Source organism: Paralichthys olivaceus, chromosome 20, assembly GCF_024713975.1.
Source record: "Paralichthys olivaceus isolate ysfri-2021 chromosome 20, ASM2471397v2, whole genome shotgun sequence".
NCBI lineage: Eukaryota > Metazoa > Chordata > Actinopteri > Pleuronectiformes > Paralichthyidae > Paralichthys > Paralichthys olivaceus.
In genome coordinates this window covers 9,759,675-9,777,762 of record NC_091112.1, presented here as the reverse complement: position 1 = coordinate 9,777,762, position 18,088 = coordinate 9,759,675, and the positions used below count along the sequence as shown (strand labels likewise).

At 43.0% G+C, this 18,088-nt stretch overlaps 1 protein-coding gene across 4 annotated transcripts in view; it reads right to left on the bottom strand.

Annotated features, from left to right (window-relative positions):
* The window catches only part of runx1t1 (RUNX1 partner transcriptional co-repressor 1), a 92,627-nt gene that overhangs the window by 43,408 nt on the left and 31,131 nt on the right, over nucleotides 1–18,088 (bottom strand). For 3 of the 4 annotated variants that reach the window (XM_069516177.1, XM_069516176.1, XM_069516178.1), the window contains exon 1: nucleotides 11,896–12,260. In XM_069516177.1, the coding sequence (XP_069372278.1) occupies nucleotides 11,896–11,923 (28 nt within the window). In that variant the 5' untranslated portion in view covers nucleotides 11,924–12,260. Of the gene's footprint in view, nucleotides 1–11,895; nucleotides 12,528–15,707; nucleotides 16,226–18,088 lie in introns of those variants that run through there. The other variant, XM_069516175.1, reaches the window with a different exon arrangement.

Sequence of the window (18,088 nt, the reverse complement as noted above, 5' to 3'; positions counted from 1 at the left end):
CCAACTGTCAAAGGACACATGCACATGTATGCACATGCAAAGATAGGTGAGTGCAAGAGTGCTATTTATTTTTTTCGCACTTCTTACACTACTGGTGTGACAGAGAGAGAAAAGAAAGCTGGAAGGAAATTGCTGGAAAGAAAGGAAAGGTGGAAGAAAGAGAGAAAGCAGAACAGAAGGACTGCTGAATTAAAAAATGTGTCTTTTACACAGAACCAGCAGTGACTGATACCTCTTTGAACATGCCTTTTAGACCAAATAGTAAAAGAATTGGAATCTAAATATGGCGTCTCTCTTCTCAGTATCCTATGTTCTTCACCTGTCTATCCCTGAACCACACTCAGCACGTCTCTGGCTGGTAAAATAAAACACTGTGTCCTTGCTCTTCCTCTGGCACCATTTCTGCTGCTCTCAGACACCAGAGAGAGACAGACAGGGACGGGCTGGTCTATCCTCAATCAAAACCACTCAGCAGTATCAGGACTGATGGTATTCCAGGGATGGAGGGTTTTCATAGTGTGTGAATATGTGTATGTGGTGGAGGCGTTTCCTTTGTATCTAAGGAGGTTTGTTCTAACACTCATTCCTACAATTCACTTCTCAGGGAAGTGTATAAAGTAAAAACTCATATTCCAGGGTTTCCTGTAAATGAACTATTTTAAGATCTGTGAATTCATGAATTTAATTTTTTACACTGTCAATTTGCGGGGTGTGAATGAAACACTGGCACATTTCAAATGAGGAGACCCATTACATTCAGGATGTGAGCGCTCTCGCAGCCCACACATTGTGGCTGCTGTGTCTTCTTTTCTCTCATTAAAAGAAAAACAAAACATGGAAAAAAAAAAAAGCCTCTCTATCCATCTTCAGTGAGACATCCTCGCCCCGGCAATCATTTGAAAAACAAGAAGTTCTTTTCCTGCAAGCTGCATGTGTCATACTTTATAAACTTTCTTCTACATACCATGAATACCCCAAAAAATCCCCAGTCTCACTATAATTTTCTATTACAGTAGAGCAGCTATATATAGTGGCTCGCATGTAGCTTTGGTTAAGACTTGCTGTGTGAACTCTTTGACATGGACAAGTTAAACATGGGTTGACGGATTTCATATGTTATTTTTCCTCCAAATGTTGAAAAGCTTCCAGCGTCGATGCCGTGTTGCCGCCTGAGAGAGAGCGACGGAGGATCTCAAAAACACATTATAGGTCTGAAAGCTGAAGCTTGTATCCGAGCTCAGCAATTTGGAAACTCATAGCTGTTGTTTAACATCTTGTACAGGGTCATTTTATTTTTTCTCGTTCTCTCTGTCACTACCTCCATCTCTCCTCCCTCCCTCCCTCTGGCACTAAACTCCAGTGGTTTACAGTCACTCACTAATGTGTCCCACTCTATTTCCAGGGTCTTGTTCTCCAACTGGCACCGACACACAGGCTTACATCAGAGCCACAGATGCACACACAACCTCAGGCAGCCTGATTAATAACCTGGCTTTCAGTCTAAAACACAGGAATCTCATTTTGGATTGTTCCCACCAAGTACTGGTACCTAAAGTCACTGCTCGCAGATAGAAGAGTTGGGTTCAGAAGATGTTTCTTAAATCGCTAGCTGTCTAAAAACTAAAAACTAATGCTTTGATTACTACAATAAAATCTCTATTTAGTATCCAAACATACAGACTGATCTATCTAATTAAAGCTGTTTAATTTTTGTTTTACTAATGACATTGGAAAAGCCTATAATTTATTTCCTCACATGATGGAAGTCTCATTACCTCTGCCAAGGACAATATGTTTTTACCATTGTTTGTTTGTTTGTAAACAGGATTAAGCAAAGACTGGAAGGACTACCATGAAACTTGGTGGAGGGTTGTGGTATGGGTCAGGGAAGAACCCATTCAGTAGTTAGTGTGTGCAGTTTAGTGCAGATCCGAATAAACACACAGATCTGGTGTTTGGCTCTGGCAGAGGTGTGCATCGTTCTAGTTTCTCCTCCTCTCTTTCCTCTCTTGTCTCCACATCTCACCTTGCTGCACCTCTCTCCCCCTATCTCCACCTTGGTCTCCCCACCCCCCACTTTTATAATCACAATCTAATCCTTTGCAATCAACACATACACACAGTGGACAAACAAAGGTCGCCTCAACACACTATCGTCTGCAAACATTGTGGTGGCATCAGTACTTGTATACACACACACACACACACACACACACACACACACACACACACACACACACACACACACACACGCACGCTAATTCTCTTGAATCAAAACTACTTAAAATAACGGCCTATTCAAACATTTTGATGTATCATAAGAAAACACACAGCAACAAACTGAATTATTAAAACTGACTGATTACGTTCAGCTATGTGTAAATCCTGTCTACATGCTAATGGTAAACAAACACAGGCTCAGTCTAATCACACACATGTGCTTGCACCAGCGTGATCGTGCATCCTCCATCTTTGATATCAGCTGGTGACTCTGTTGTGGTTATTGTCCTACCAGGCAGAAGCCCGGGGGCAGTGCACGACTAATGCATTAGTGTCTTTGGCAGTAAGGGGCATCTGTCATGTGTGGGCTCGTGTTTTTGTGTGATTGTGTGTCGTAGCCTCGGGCAAAGTGGCAAAACCAAATTTTGTATCTTTTTCTTATCCAAATACAGACTGTATGCTTTGTGTGGTGCATGCTGGGATCTTTGAATGCATTTTAATTTTCATATAATACAATTCTGTCAGACTGTGTTGTGTGACAGCAAAAACCAATGATTTAATGAAGCGCAATCAGCTGTAACAATGAGCCCTGCATGCTTTTCTTAAGTGGCTAAATGACGTAATGATGATGATGTAAGAGTGGTACCTCTGAGGTGTTCCTACACTAAAGAAAGAGAAGCAGACTTTTCTCTGAATTTGTGTCTACCAACACCTCAGATGTCTAATTCTCTGTTGTGGTAACGTGCAGCGCCACGTACTCCTCGATTGCTGCTTGCCCTATCAAATACACACCACGGTCACACAGCACCTTACTCAACAAGCTCAAAGCACATTCTGCATTCTTCATTTTAGATTGAAAACTCTGCCATATGGTGCTGGGCTGCAAATCTTTGTTTGAATATTCAACTTCAGGCTGTCTGCAAGCATGTGAGAGAGTGATTTGGTGAGTGCACACCTGCGTGTCTGTTAGTAGATTTGTGTGTATGCATGTCTATCTATAGCTATGAGGGACAATTATGGTTGTGCGGACAATCTTGATGTTGTGAGGACATTTTGGCTGGTCCTCACAAATTTTTTAGGACAAGGGTTAGAATTAGGTTAGGGATTTCCTTGTGATGGTTAAGGATAGAGTAAGGGGCTAGGGAATGCATTATGTCAATAAGTGTGTAATGTGTGTGTATTCCATGTGAAGTTCAGGCCTGTGTGTGAGGTGGTTAAATTCGCAAACATAATGTCACAGCTGCGCCACAATGCACGATCCCTACGCAGCTGTGAATTATACATGGACAATTTAATACTGCCAAAGAGGAAATAGCAAATTAAGATCTTAGTCTTGCTGCACCGCTAAAGTGTGTAGCAAATTGTTTGTGTGCATTTATTCCAAACTAAACATGTCTTGTTCCTACAAGTGAATTGATGTGATGCATCTCTGACCCTGAGTAGCAGCTTTACTCTCTTCACTCCTGACTGGGTCATGGAGGTGCTGACACAGACCCGAGGGTCCTACTCAAATAGTAAAGGGGAAGGGGTTTTCCTCTCACTAAAGCATCCTCCAACTAACATCTAGGCAGTAATTTGTCCTCTCACTGGGGAGGCATAAAAAACAGAACCCCGAATTCTTTGCAGTTATGGAAAAAATAAAGAGAACAAAAAAAAAGAAGCCAAATACTTTATCTCCCCCTCTAACTGAAAGTTATTACATTTTCTGAATGGTATGACTTTCTAATGGTTAGCATATGTGAATATGTGTGCATAGACAGAGAGCAGTAGTTGAGGATAAGTTAATAGCACAAGCAGAGGGGGAACTGTGAACCCTTGGCTTATAAAGGATACTTGTTTCCCTGCCGCACCGAAAACCAGATGTTGATAAAGAGGCATAGGGGGAGGAGAGAAGACAGATGGGCAAGAAATTACCATCGCTCCAGCCAAACATCTTGAAACATCTGCAAAAAAATTTCGGACCTTACAAGGGGAGATGGATTTACGCTCTCTCCTGGATTTTTATTGCTCCGTGAGAGCCCTTCTCCCTCCTCTGCTCTGCGCCTACTCTGTGTAACCAGGACTAAAGAGTTTTGCCGCAAATCTGGAGCTGTTTAAATCCTGGAAGAAAGATCGGATTCTTCCACAAATGGCTCTATCGTGTAGAGAAGACAAACATGCCTGTGCACTGGAGGAGCTGTAAAACTTCAGAAGTGTGCCTCGATAGCGAATCGGCACCGGTTCACCATCACGCCGCCTAACTTGATATGAAACGCCATAAATGTCAAGGTACATTGCAATACGGACACCAGCGTGTTTAGACATCATGCATATGTGGGGCTAAAAATATAATTCATATCATATTTCTAAAAGAGGAGTTTGGTTACCATGGAGACACATCATCTACGGTACTATAAAACGCGCAGCTGAGGATGACATGTCCATATGGTGAGACTACAACAGAGGGAAAGAACAGATGCTTTGATGAAAGGACTGTCAATCGCAAATCCAGAGAGCAGCTGGGGTCAGGAGTGTATCAGATGACACCACAGACATACAGATAGAGATGGATAGATAGATACACAGATAGATAGATGGACAGATAGATGGATAGAAAGATGGATAGATAGATAGATAGATGGATAGAAAGATGGATAGATAGATCGAGGGTTGTATGGATGGATGGATGGACAGATAGACAAATGGTTTCTATCTGTAATAAAACACACACACACCAGAGGACTAAGAAGAGGCAGCTCTTGAGATCTCTATCTGTTCGTCAATACCCAGCTTCAGCCTCACATCTAATCCTCTCGTCCAACTGCAGCAAGTTTCTTTACTCAACCACCACTTTTTATTATTATTATCCCCTTCAAGAAAAAAACCCCCACTGTGAGTGTGATTATTCTGAACGTAATCTTCTTTTTTGGAGGAGGAAATGCCATCAAATATCATTTCTGTTGAGATAAAATGGACTGTAATTTTGTTCTCGCCGAAAGGCTATATCGACTCTGAGCGTACAAACACTTAGCGGGGTGGCTAGCAACAAGTCAGGCTATTGAAGGTTGGATGGGGATTGGGGGAAGCGGATGGGGGGGGGGGGGGGGGGCAGAGTACACAAGAAGTTAAACAAAATGAGGCTTTTACTTGGCCCCATTTGGGGATGATGGACCAGCTCCTTCCATTTCCATTCCAATTTCCAAAATGGCCCTTCCGTGAAATAATTGACTCTCGGCGTTTATCATTCAAGGCACCTGCTGTTGGTTTGACAACAACACAATTGGACGGAGGAAGCGGCTGTCGTTCCATTGTCCTATCTCCCTGTTTGTCTGTGACATTAACTGACAACAGCTGGAAGCCCCTCTCCTCCTACAATACCCATCATGCAAGTCAAATTGAGGCACAAAGAGGAGAGCCTCATTATTTGGCTGCAGTGCTGTGATATTAACCAGCAAATGGAGGAAACAATGATTGAGTTGTGATGTTGGATAAAAGACTGTGGAGCGACTGGAAGTCCTAAAACAACAGTGGCCGTGTCTGCTCTGCAGTTGTCGACTGCACTTTATTATGAATATTAGAGGAACACATCTTAAACGCAGATGTGCATGGGCTGTTCGCACTTACCCTCACGTACACACACAGGCTTGTGAGCACACACATATTTGAACACACACACACTCCAGCCTCCCCGTCTCTCCTTCTCTCTCTGTAATTGACTGAACACGTCAATACTCGCAGGGAAAAAAACAGAGGGTCCACTGTCTGCATCATCGATCGTGCTTCTCTCTTTCTCTCCCTCCCTGTCTGCTGATCTTAATTACACTTCTTTTTACCAGGCTGGCCGAGGCTCCACTCCAGCCGCTGCCCTTTTCATAAAGTGTACGGTCCAAATCCATAGATCAAAATTAATGAGAGAGAACGGAGCTGTAAATCAAATATCAGGGGGAATCCAAGCTGATAAGTCTGGACGGTGATCGTAAATTATGTCTTTAAAAAAAAAAGGGCGGGGGGGGGGGGGGGCAGAAAGGGATTTACTTTCACATGCTCATGCTGGTTAGCGTTAACAATGCGAGAAGCAACCTCGGTTTGGGGTTTTAAAAAGCGCTAAAGCGTGACAAGGCCGAGGTGATGCATCTCCCCACCCTCACTCAATCTCCAAATTTCTCATCTGCTTTCTTTGTGTCTCTCGTTTTCAGTTTGTCTGATTTTCTGCCTGCCTGTTTGTTTGTGTGTGCACACACGCACACACGCGACTTCCACAGTTTCACAGCTCATACTCCCCATCAATCAAACCTGCCTGTGTCCTAAACATGTGTATGTGAGAGAGTGAGAGAGTGAGAGACAGTGAGAGAGTGACAGAGTGAGAGAGCTCCCATCTTCCATCATCCCAAACGTCTGCTGAATCACAAAACAAAAGCTATTAGAAATGGCAGCGCAGTAATCTCTTTCCACACACGCCCACACACATGTACACACTTTTTCTTTTGACACCAACCTTTACAAAATACAAGTAAAGCCACACACCATCTAGTCTTTAAATGTAAATTAGCTGACAGGTGAATATCGAGGAGGTGAGCGATAATGGGGAACATCTTCACTCAGCCACATTATCACCGGTCTGCATCACTCAGAAGCTCCTATTCAATATCGTTACCTTTGGCGGAGTGGAGGCAGAAATACACTTTAGTGTGTGTGTGTCCTTTTGTATTCTTTAAGACATACTGTATAGACACCTGCTTGTGCAAACACACACACACACACACACACACACACACACACACACACACACACACACACACACACACACACACACTGCAGTCAGAGAATCACATCCTGTGGCTTATCTTTTGGAATAAGAAAAGGGGCTTGTCAGGATGGCACATAACGTGTGTGTGTGTGTGTGTGAGGGGAAGGCAATGTGCATTAGGGCGATTACAATATCAGCCGACACCAGATGGAGGCAGGAAAATAAACAGTGAGAGAAAGAGAGAGCGAGAGGACAGACATCATGAGAAGAGGCCTAAGAGAGAGATTCTTTGTGTGTTTGTGTGTTTGTGTCTGTGTGTGTGTGTGTGTGTGTGTGTGTGTGTGTGTGTGTGTGATACAGTTAGAGAAAGTGAAGTTAATTAGCAACTCAATCCCAGTCTATATACAGAGGACTATGAGGGCAGAGAGTGTGTGTTTGTGTTGCCCTGCACAGGTCTATCAGTGTGTGTTTTAGCCCAGCAAACACTGAGCGCTTTCATACACAGTTTGCCGTTTACCTCAACAACGACCAACCTGAATTTCCCAGCTGTCCGTCTTTTAGACGCCGCTTGTACAGCTGTCGCTACGTCACTGAAAGAAGATGAGGAAGTTTGATTTGGTCACATTTCTATCATGATGATTTCCTGTAGGCTGAACGGCTTGAAGTGAGGAATCCCGCCAAGAATTTACTGCGTCCATGAAACGTGATGAATTGTCTGACTCTGCCCTATTGGCCTCCTCTTCAGTTGCCCTATAAGTCTCATGTTATCTGGAGTAAAAACACGAACAAGGCCAATAAAATCGGTTTGTAGTGCTCGCTGTTGACTTTGACATTAAATAAGCCCCCGTAAAGGCCAACTCACAGCTACAATAAAGCAAAGACCTCTTTTCCTTGGTGAGCGCGGGAAAGCACGCACTAACACACAAATGCATACGCAGACACCGACACACACAAACACACACATACCTGCAAGTCCTTTTATACCACTGCTGCTCTTTCATGGGTGATGAAATTCAATAAGCAGTGAAGAGAACTGCCCTCTCGCTGATAACCATCAATGGGCCTATCGATCTACAAGGGCAATGAGTGTGTATGTGCACACACACACACACACACACACACTCTGATTCCATCTATAATTCACTCTGGGACTTGGTAACAGACGGCTCTGAATAATCAGAACAGATCTATACATCTTGAAGGAGTGCATGGAACAGTGGTTTCAGTATCCAGTTCTACAGCTTACACTTGCCCTCTGACTGCACATCTTCAAACGAATACCCCACCATCTTTATCTTCATATATCACAGTTCAGTTACTGCGGCTGATGTGTTTGAATGATTAATATGTTGAGCTTTACAAAAGGAGTCAGCAACAAACCGTCCGAGCAGGAATCAACTCCAGGATTTGCAGAACAAATGAAAAGTCAAACTGTCAACACTGATGAATTAATGGCTTAGCATCTTGGGCTGCAACTTATTAGTTAGCTCTTCCAAGGATGTTGCGTTTTCATTTGTTTTGTTTGTTTATTAGCAGGATTACACAAAAACTACAGGTCGGATTACCACGAAACTTGGTCGAATGATGGGGTATCAGGAAAGAAGCAATTAAATTTTGGCACTGATTCGGATCAGGGGGTATTAAAGAATGCCTCTTTAACATTGCGCGATAGTGTGTGTTTTTGAATATTTTCGTTGATTTGTCAGAGAAAAAATAGATCCTGATGAAAGAAGATCAGATGGATACTGAGTGTTTACAATTTAGTGCAGATCCAAAATAAAACGTGTGTATTGAATTTAAATGCAGTCTCATGAGGGGACATTGGGGATTGATAAAGGGTTCTAGTTTCATTCTCATCTGTTGAGGATTTTATTTTTTGTTTTTTGTCTAATTTTCAGAACAACTGTTCCTTGTTCAGACTGAAATACTAGAATATTTGGTATTTTGTTTAAAAACATATTAATCAAATATAAAAAACATTTTGCAATTAATTGACTAATCTGTAACAGCCATATAACCAGTCCATTAAAGAAGTAGCTGTAGTTTCTGCAGAAGCTAAAATGACAGGACAAACATGCCAAAAAAGATGCATCACCTGCGTTTCAAGAAGCCAAATTTGCAGGTGCATGAGCCAATAATGACCCATTAACATAAACAGGCTTCTGCTGGGAGAATAGTTCATATGCTAAGAGAAAGTAAAACCTTCCAGCTGATACAAAATACACAAGGGGCCTTCACAGTGTAGCCGGCATATTAACTCTGTTGAGTCATCATCACTTGTGCACCATATAGCAAATCTGGACTGCATCCAAACGGCGGTGTGTCACACTTAAAAGAAGTGCTCCATAATTACATCACAGCGGCTCAGTGTGACTGTGCTAAAGGGTAAATCAGCAGTTTCCCCTCTGAAATAAATGAATGCTCTGTTTGGATGCACTATAAACCACTAGCAAGCTATTAGCTGTGGTTAACATCAAAAAGCACAGGAGGGGGAAAAATTTAGATAATCCATGCAAAGTGGCTGTATATATAAAAACCACATTGAGTACGCGTGCACTGTGCACACAAATGAGCGCCATTTTCCAACCTGCCAACGAGGGATATGTGAGTTTGTGTGTAGGTGAGAATAAAATGACTGCCATAGTGTTTGCAAGGCCACGTCCGTGTGTGTGCAAGCGGCAATCTGATGCATTTAACCCTATAGCCCGGGAGGCAGGGGTGAGCGAGCGGGGAGGGGGGACAGGTGTGAGGCAGGCTGGTGGCTGCAGGCAGATGGCCCCTGAAAGTGACGGCTGATTCTGCAGAGCCTGGACCACAGTTAGTGGCTAACGTTAATACGAGCCTGTTTATACAGCGTGCACGTGGACACAACACACACACACACACACACACACACACAAACACACACACACACACACACAGTGATAACCTGCAAACAGCACTTATCATTTACTCTCCCCTCATCACCAGCTTTGTTTACCTTTCATTTACTCCTTCTCTCTCTTTATCTCTGTAAACACACACACTCCAGGTAATGGTCTTTTCAGTCAAGTCACTACTTTAATGGAAATCCCAGTGGTTAAAGAATGGAAAAACAACAACAGATGACACAGTAAATGATGGCCAGGGTAAACAATTTGAATAGTATGACCACAGCAGTAAATAATAATAAAAACTAACAATTAATACTGAGAATAATAAGCTTGATAATATTGAATTTACTTTTATATCACCATGTATCCATCATGACAGCCCAGTAAAAACACTTCTAATCTTAGATGCAGATTTTCTCATCGCAGGAACTGATTCACTGTTTTCTTGTTGACGTATCAATGCAACATGCTTCTAAACAATCCCCCTACATCCACATTTAACACAGCAAAGTCTACGTCAGCAGTGGGTCAAGCTTTTGAGAGGAGTTAACAATCACCCTCTTGGGTGCCTGCAAAGCTTTGCATGGGACTATTTGGCATGCGTAAAAAATGTCCAAATCCCTGCGTGTTTCCAGGAGATATTTTCCTCCTCCTCTATAGAGAGAGCCGTGAGAACAGTCGGGCATCAACAGCAATGTATCCCAGCAGCCTCCCTCCCTCTTAGCCGCATGTCTGCTCTTTTCCCAGTTGGGTGAAAACATTCCCACTGGAGTAAAATATAGCCCAAACCCTTTAATTTCAATCCTACGCCTCTCCATTAAAAAAAGAATACAATTTTCGCCTTTTTTGTGCTTTAGGTTGTGTGATGATGACAAAGTCACAGCGGGTGGAGATGGAAACTTCATATGGATTTAAGAAGATGCGTTTGACAGTTGTAACAGAGTCCCTAGAGGATGTTTTCAAATGCAAAGTCAGAAATGCAAAGTCTCTCTCTATAAATGCTTTCCAGGATGCCCGAGCATGCAGTGAGGAGAGGATAGGAGAGGAGAGGAGAGGAGAGGAGAGGAGAGGAGAGGAGAGGAGAGGAGAGGAGAGGAGAGGAGAGGAGAGGAGAGGAGAGGAGGAGAGGAGAGGAGAGGAGAGGAGAGGAGAGGAGGAGAGGAGAGGAGAGGAGAGGAGGCTTTCCACAACACAGACAGAATCACAAAGTCGCTTCATTCAAAATTTCCACCAACCTGCAAACATCTTCAACCAATGTCTTGAAAAAGGATGACGAACAACAAAATGTGTTTCTTTTAGTAACTATAGTGAGAATCAATCTTCAGATTTTGGTTTATTATCTTTATTCACTTGCATATTTTACCTTTTTAATTATTTTCCTCAGCTGCTGTAAAGGCTATACTTCCCTTATAAGAACGCAAACTTGACCAGTCAACGTGAATTGCCTGTTGCCTGAGAACAACCCTTCATCCTGGGTTCAAGCTCATGAATTGATCTGTGCTCTTTATGGGGACAGCTGTGACTTGATGTCTCTATCTCCAACAACACCAGTCATTTGTGTAAAGCAAATAGTTTTTTTTAAATCACAAAAATAACTTGATTCTTGGAAAATGTCATCAGATACAAGAAATGGTTCAGTGGTTAAATTGATTTTTTTTTTTTGGTGAGTTTTGACGATAATCGGTTGTTAAATCTGCAAAGTTTGGATATTTAGTCGATCTACTTTTAGAATTTCTTAAATGACAAATGAGCTCATTTTTAATTTCCCAATAGGATAAAATGTGTCTGTGACCATAACACAGTCACGCACAGCACAGACACACATTGTTCAGTCCTGCAACTTGTCATCTCACACAATAGAATTAAATTAAATGTTGTTCTTCTGTAAATATTTAAAGAAATAGTCAAACGTGATGATTGGCTTTGATTCAAAGCGTTTTATTTTTACTTTAACTCTTCAGCTCTATAAATCACCATATGTACAAATCAAAAATGTCATTTCCATGCGTGAGAACAAAACACAACAACCAAGGCACGGCTGGGGAAACACAACCCATAAAGCGAGAGAGCACTTACACTGAAAAGAGGCAGAAATTCCCACCATGCGGTACGTTGATGTGAGGGGGCTAAATAATTTCCAGTCCCCCAGATTACGCACACGGTCCCCGCGATGATCCGCTTGTGTCGGGAGGACGAAAGCTGCAGAGTCCCGGGGCTGAGGCGGTGTACTTCCAGCGGCTCGAGAAAATGTGTTTCAAACTCCGACAAAAGAAGAAGGGCGGCTCACGACGAGGCTCGTGGTGAGTCTGGAGAGGGAGAAACCCGGAGTCACGTAAAAAGCGCAGAGGCTTAGGAGGAGGAGAGAGCAGAAAGAGATGGAGAGGAGAGGATGCAGTAGTGCGCAAAAGCACCCTGTGGTTTAGTCTTTACGCGTCTTCGCTCTTTCCTCCAGAATCCTCCAAACGTCGAGTCGCTTCGGATCGTGTAGGAATCGGTTTTTAAAAATGTGAGAAAACAATTCTCGCACACACCCTCGGTTTCAGGGGCTCCCAGGTTTCTGCTTGTCCGCTGGTGAGGGGAAGAGGAGTAGCGGCGCTCTGCCTCCAGTCGGCGGTGCGCAGCAGAGCCAGGTGGCGGTGGGCGGGACTGAAGCTGAGGAAGAGGAGGAGGAGGCGAGTGGGCAGCAGCGGCAGCAGCATCTGTGTGTCCTAAAACAGGTTGGGAAAAAGCAGGGTCAGGTCAAGTCGAAGTGTTTTCAACTGCGCCAGCGGCTTCCGAAGCTTTTTCACGCCAAGAGCTCTCAGGGAGATCACTCCCCAAGGTTTCCTTTACCCAAGGGTGCAAGAAAATGTGGGCAGTCAAACAGTAGCCAATGTTGGTCAAGAATCAATTAACACACTTTCCAAGTCTGTCCTGAAAAAACACTGAGATACCCACATGTGCAGTGAGAGCCTCACTGGTTCACTGGTTTTCCATGGTGATGTTTTTCCTGCATTGGTGAAAAATCTTTCCAGTGAAATTCCAGTGTAAGAAATACACGACAGAATCTACTGTCTGTCTCTTTTTGGGTTAGGGTTATTGAATGAGGCTTCAGACAAGTTCAGTGGTCATCTGTCAGTTTGACCTTTTTAATACTAAAAATAGCCGGTACACAGTTTTTTACAAACATGGGTAAACCAGCTAAAATAAGAGATTGACTCCTTTCCCATTGCCAATAGAGGGCTTCCTGTTTAGTGCCCCGGTGTGTCATGTTGAAGGGTTAAGTGTAGTCTTTATTGTCCCGAGGGACAATTTGGCTTGTAAACAGTAGTCACACAACCAACACACAACCCATCCACTCATATCATAAGATGAGGTGCTCTCTCATCTCGCTGTGTTGCCAAATTAGTGGGTTCACCCAGGTGTCACGTTTCCATACTGCAGATCGGAGCCGATTTAAATGTGCGTCAGAGTCATCTGACCCGGGAGTGAATGCAGAGTGAATCTATTTCTATTGCAGACAAAAGCCAGATGTTATTGGATGTTAGTTGTTGTTTTTTTGATCAGAGGAAAAGGGGTCAAGCTTCTCACAACAAGTCCTGCAACCTGAAAAATAGATAGTTTGTCTCTGACCCGTGTAGGAGGGTCTCCTAAAATAGCATCCATTTGATGTTGTGGTCACATTATGGTCATTGTTATAGTTGGGTTAAGGTTAGGTTTGGTTATGTTTAGGAAAAGATTGCTGGTTCAAATAAGTACTTCCTTAAGGTTAGAGGACGTTTATAGATATGGTTACAGCAAACAGGCAGTTAAGATGGAATGTGTAAGAATACAAGAAACAAGAAAACTATGGGTTGCAAATGGAAATCAAACAGAAGTGTTTGGTGTGAAAGTGTTGTTGCCTATGGATACATCTAACCACCCAAGTCTTATCCCAACATTGTTACTCATTTGACTTCCTCCTTGGCTGCTGTTACTACGGACGCCAGACGTTACCTAATAAAATGTCACTACGATGTATGAGCAGCTTGTGCAGATAACATAAGGTCTAATTTTTCACTTCAATATCCTGTTTGTGTCACTGTCCCTTCACTGCAGATGAGTAAGAAAAGACATGTATTTCCATCTACTTTCTGTTATACTGAGTTTCAATCTGCGTTTTAAAAAACCTGAATTGAAACGCCAGAAATTAGAGATAAAAATAATTGAAATAAGCAAAAAGCTTCTGCACTTGACTGGTGTGGAAAAGTTGGGAAAAAGGCTTAGTGACCAAATTATACATGACTTAAACATATGAAAGCCTCAGATCAGTGCAAACCAATAAGAAGTCTGTCCTTCATCGAATGTATACATGAAACAAACATGAACAGCATATTTCCATTATTTATTCATGGCTTGTAGGTTGACCGATGCTCTTTCAGTTGCATCATCTCACTGCATCTTCTGCAACAGTTTAACAGCACCGGTTTGCACCAGCGAATGCTTGTGTCGATGTGCCCTGGTTCTAAATTTCATATAAGAGTATAGTTTATGGAAATACACATACCTTTTCTCTCGACAGCTTTCTGAATGTTGTTTTAAAAAATTGAACTACATTCGTATGGAAACTTGGCAACTGTCCGTGAAAACACAAAGAGGGAATTTTTACAAAGAAGACTAACTTTGGAAAGAAGCCACTTGACTCGTCTTTCTCTGGCAGATGAAGCCTCCTTAAGTCATTCTACTGTATGTTGTCGTATTTGTCCTTCATTCCTCGAGTATAATGGGACATAGAAAAGTCGTACTTGTCCTCTATCAAGTTAAACCTGCTTTATTGGACTGGACACTGTTATTGTAGTAAAACAGTTACTTATTACTTACACCTAACATCCACATTGAATTAACTATTTTTTTTGTCTTGTTTATTCTTAGTTGGGATCCCGTGGTGTGTCCTCGTGGTCCTTAGACTCTACTTTGGGAACCACTTCACAGACAGCAGCTGAGTGTCATGGACAGGAACCAGCCAGTTGAGAGCTTGTGGAGTTGGTGTGTGTGTGTGTGTGTGTGTGTGTGTGTGTGTGTGTGTGTGTGTGTGTGTGTGTGTGTGTGTGTGTGTGTGTGTGTGTGTGTGTGTGTGTGTGTGTGTGTGTGTGTGTGTGTGTGTGTGTGCGTAAAAAAAAAAAGTAGGTCTGTGTGATGCATGTCTGCACTCACACACACAAACTGAATCTTTCTCTTTCCCTCAGCTGAATAAGGCACAGGCAGGCTGGCCTGCAGTAACCTAAGGCAAACACTTTCCCCGGACCATCTGGAAGTCATCTCGCCTGCAGAGCCAGTGAAAAGCACAGAGCTGGAGCTACGTTTACAACTCGGTGATAACAACTGGTCCACTTGAACTGCATGGTTGAGCAAGTCATGCACCGTAGCTCTGTTCATAACATCTAATAAAACATTCATGCTCTATTCTGCTCTGCTCTTTTTCTATTCTATTCTATTCTGCAGTGCCCAGGTACATGTGCTTGTGCCTTTTGGCTGAAACTAATTTAAAAAAAGATATTGGTGTGACAATTACTGAACTTCAGATAATTGCAACACATTCCTCAGTGAACCTTCAGCATTCTGCTTCGACGACACATTTTCGAAAATTAATAATCATCGACAACAGAAAAAAATCTCAGTGTCTTTTACCAGCAAAAAAATCAGCACATGGGCCATCATCAAAACTAAAGCAGAGTTGACTTCTTTTGTCTGTCATGTAAATGTAAAATTAAAACACTGTGGATTGTTAGTGAACCAAAGTGGAGCTCATTGTTCCCTCGATGCGATCTCTATGGGGAAAAGATGATGCCATTAATGGCAATTGTTTGCAACTGTGCCATTGTGCATTTCTCTTTCATTAAGTCTTTCTCTCTCCTCCCTCTCCTCCCTACCTTGTCATCTGGAGTGCTTCTGCGTAGGGTTGCATTATGTTCTCAAAGAGACTATGGATAGATACAGACGCTGGCACTTTCATAAGCTCAGAGCCAGGACGCTCCACTTCCATTTTCCACCCTGGATGCTTTTGTCTCACATAGACGGTGGGCTACGCAGGATGTGCGAGTATAGCATCCCTTACCCTCTCTTCCCCTATAAGGAAAGAAGGGAATATTGAACATGAGACATGGCGGAGATGAAATGAATGAAAGAGGGAAGTTTATGGGGAGTTCCTGTCTGAGAAATCAGTGGCCTTTCAATCGAGAAGAGAAAGGTCAGGAGGGTTGGAGAGGTAACGTGCCCACTCAAACCAGGCAACCCAACGTGGGCAGCGAAACCAGCGGAGCTCGTGTGGATGCCGTCACTCCTCGCCTATTTGTGTCCTCTGGTTTGTTCCCGGAGAGCTGGTTCTTTCATGACAATCACAGCGAAACATCTTGACGGCCGGAGGCACAAGGATAGGCGTTGAGGAAACCTGCAAGGGAAAAGAGAATAGGGCAATGATCCGTGTATGTGTGTGTTTGTGAGTGTGTGTGTCCTGTGATAACGGCGCGTGAGAGCAGGAAACACACAGTGCCTGTTTTTGCTGCAGGGGTTCCTGGAAGTCAGCCGCCCCAGTGCAATCGGCGCGACACACACAGACACACACACACACACACACACACAGGATACCTCGCCTCAGAAAGGGAAAAACATGCTGCGTCTGATACATGTGCACACAGACAAGCAGACTTCCTGCATTTTCCCACCTACTGGGCGGCCACCTGTAACAGTCTCACACACACACACACACACACACACACACACACACACACACACACACACACACACACACACACACACACACACACACACACACACACACACACACACACAATATAAGTTGGGAGTTGACAGAAAACAAGTGCCAATCGAACCCCTCTAACTATCCGCTACTGGATCAACATTGCCTGAGGCCAAACAGCCCATCAGCTTCTTCAACACCACCGGTGACTAAAGCAACTGGATAAGAAGAGAAACAACTGCCAGCAGTGGGATGTAAAAAAGTACATTTACTTCATTACTGTACTCAAGTACACTTTTCATGAATCGGACCACAGTTCCATGAGAAGTATGTAATTACACCAGCCCTATTAGTGCACACTGTGTATATGTCGTGGAAAATGGGTTGCAGCATCAAATATTTCAGAGAATAACGTCCAAGCTAATGATAACTTTTGGAATTTTCCAAAAAGGAGTCAGCAGTGATTGAATATTCTATGAATCTCTGATAGAAATAAATGCAGGATTGATGGAGAAAAGGGGGTGCCAGTCTGTCCATGGGAGAAAAAAAACCTGGACATGTCTTTTATTGAATGTCCTTTCACAGATAATTGTTTGTAACACTGAAAAAGGCAGATATTTTGTTAACCACATTTAATATTTGACGATGGACACAGCTGCCACACGGTACAATGGCTTCACTCCAGTATCAACATGCTTCTGACACACAGGGACATGCAATACTGAAGCGATTCATACAAAGTTATCTATCACAAAATGTATATTTAAATAAAACATGATTCCCACATTATATTCTAGAGCTCATGGCTAAAGTCTAAAAAGTAATACATCAAGTTTAGATCAAAAAAACAATATTCTTCACCCGCCTGAGAGGGAGAGGGATTGTGGGAGGCAGGAATAGAAACAGAGCTGCATGATGGGATAGCAGCTGCAGTGCAGTATCTTATGCAGGTACAGTGTCTGGAGAGGGATTTCTGTCACTCACCTGGGTATTATTGAATTCAACCCACCGTCTGGCTCGCAGCAAAGGAGAAGAACTAAGTGGGCGAAAACTGACATCCGCAGCTCCCTCCATGAAAATGTAAACGAGTCTCTCCAACTTCCAGAGCAGACGATAGCGTACAGATCATAACCACACTGCAGGGATGTCTCACTATGTCATGAAACAGGACAAACTCCACGTCTAGCAAGCAAACAGATCGTCATCTAAACTAAAATACTTGTGGAAAAGTAGTAAGTAGAGAAATATTCTCTCTGTATTTTCTCTGTGTATATCAAAATGGCAGATATATGTATAATATGTTGATGCCTCTCTGCTAGGGCCTGGAGGGTATCCCACAATCCCTTGAGGTGCTGTATTTTTCCACGCGCATTTGATGTGAACATGTGAAAAACACATCTCCCTTTGCAACCTGCGCCGTCTCTCTTCCCATCCCTTCTCCTCCCTCTCTCTTCACTCCTGTATTCCCTCTGGTTGTGGGAAGACAAAAGAAAAAGTTGACAGACCAGAAGAAGACAGACACGACGCAGAAAAATGTTCGGTTGCTGTCGGTCT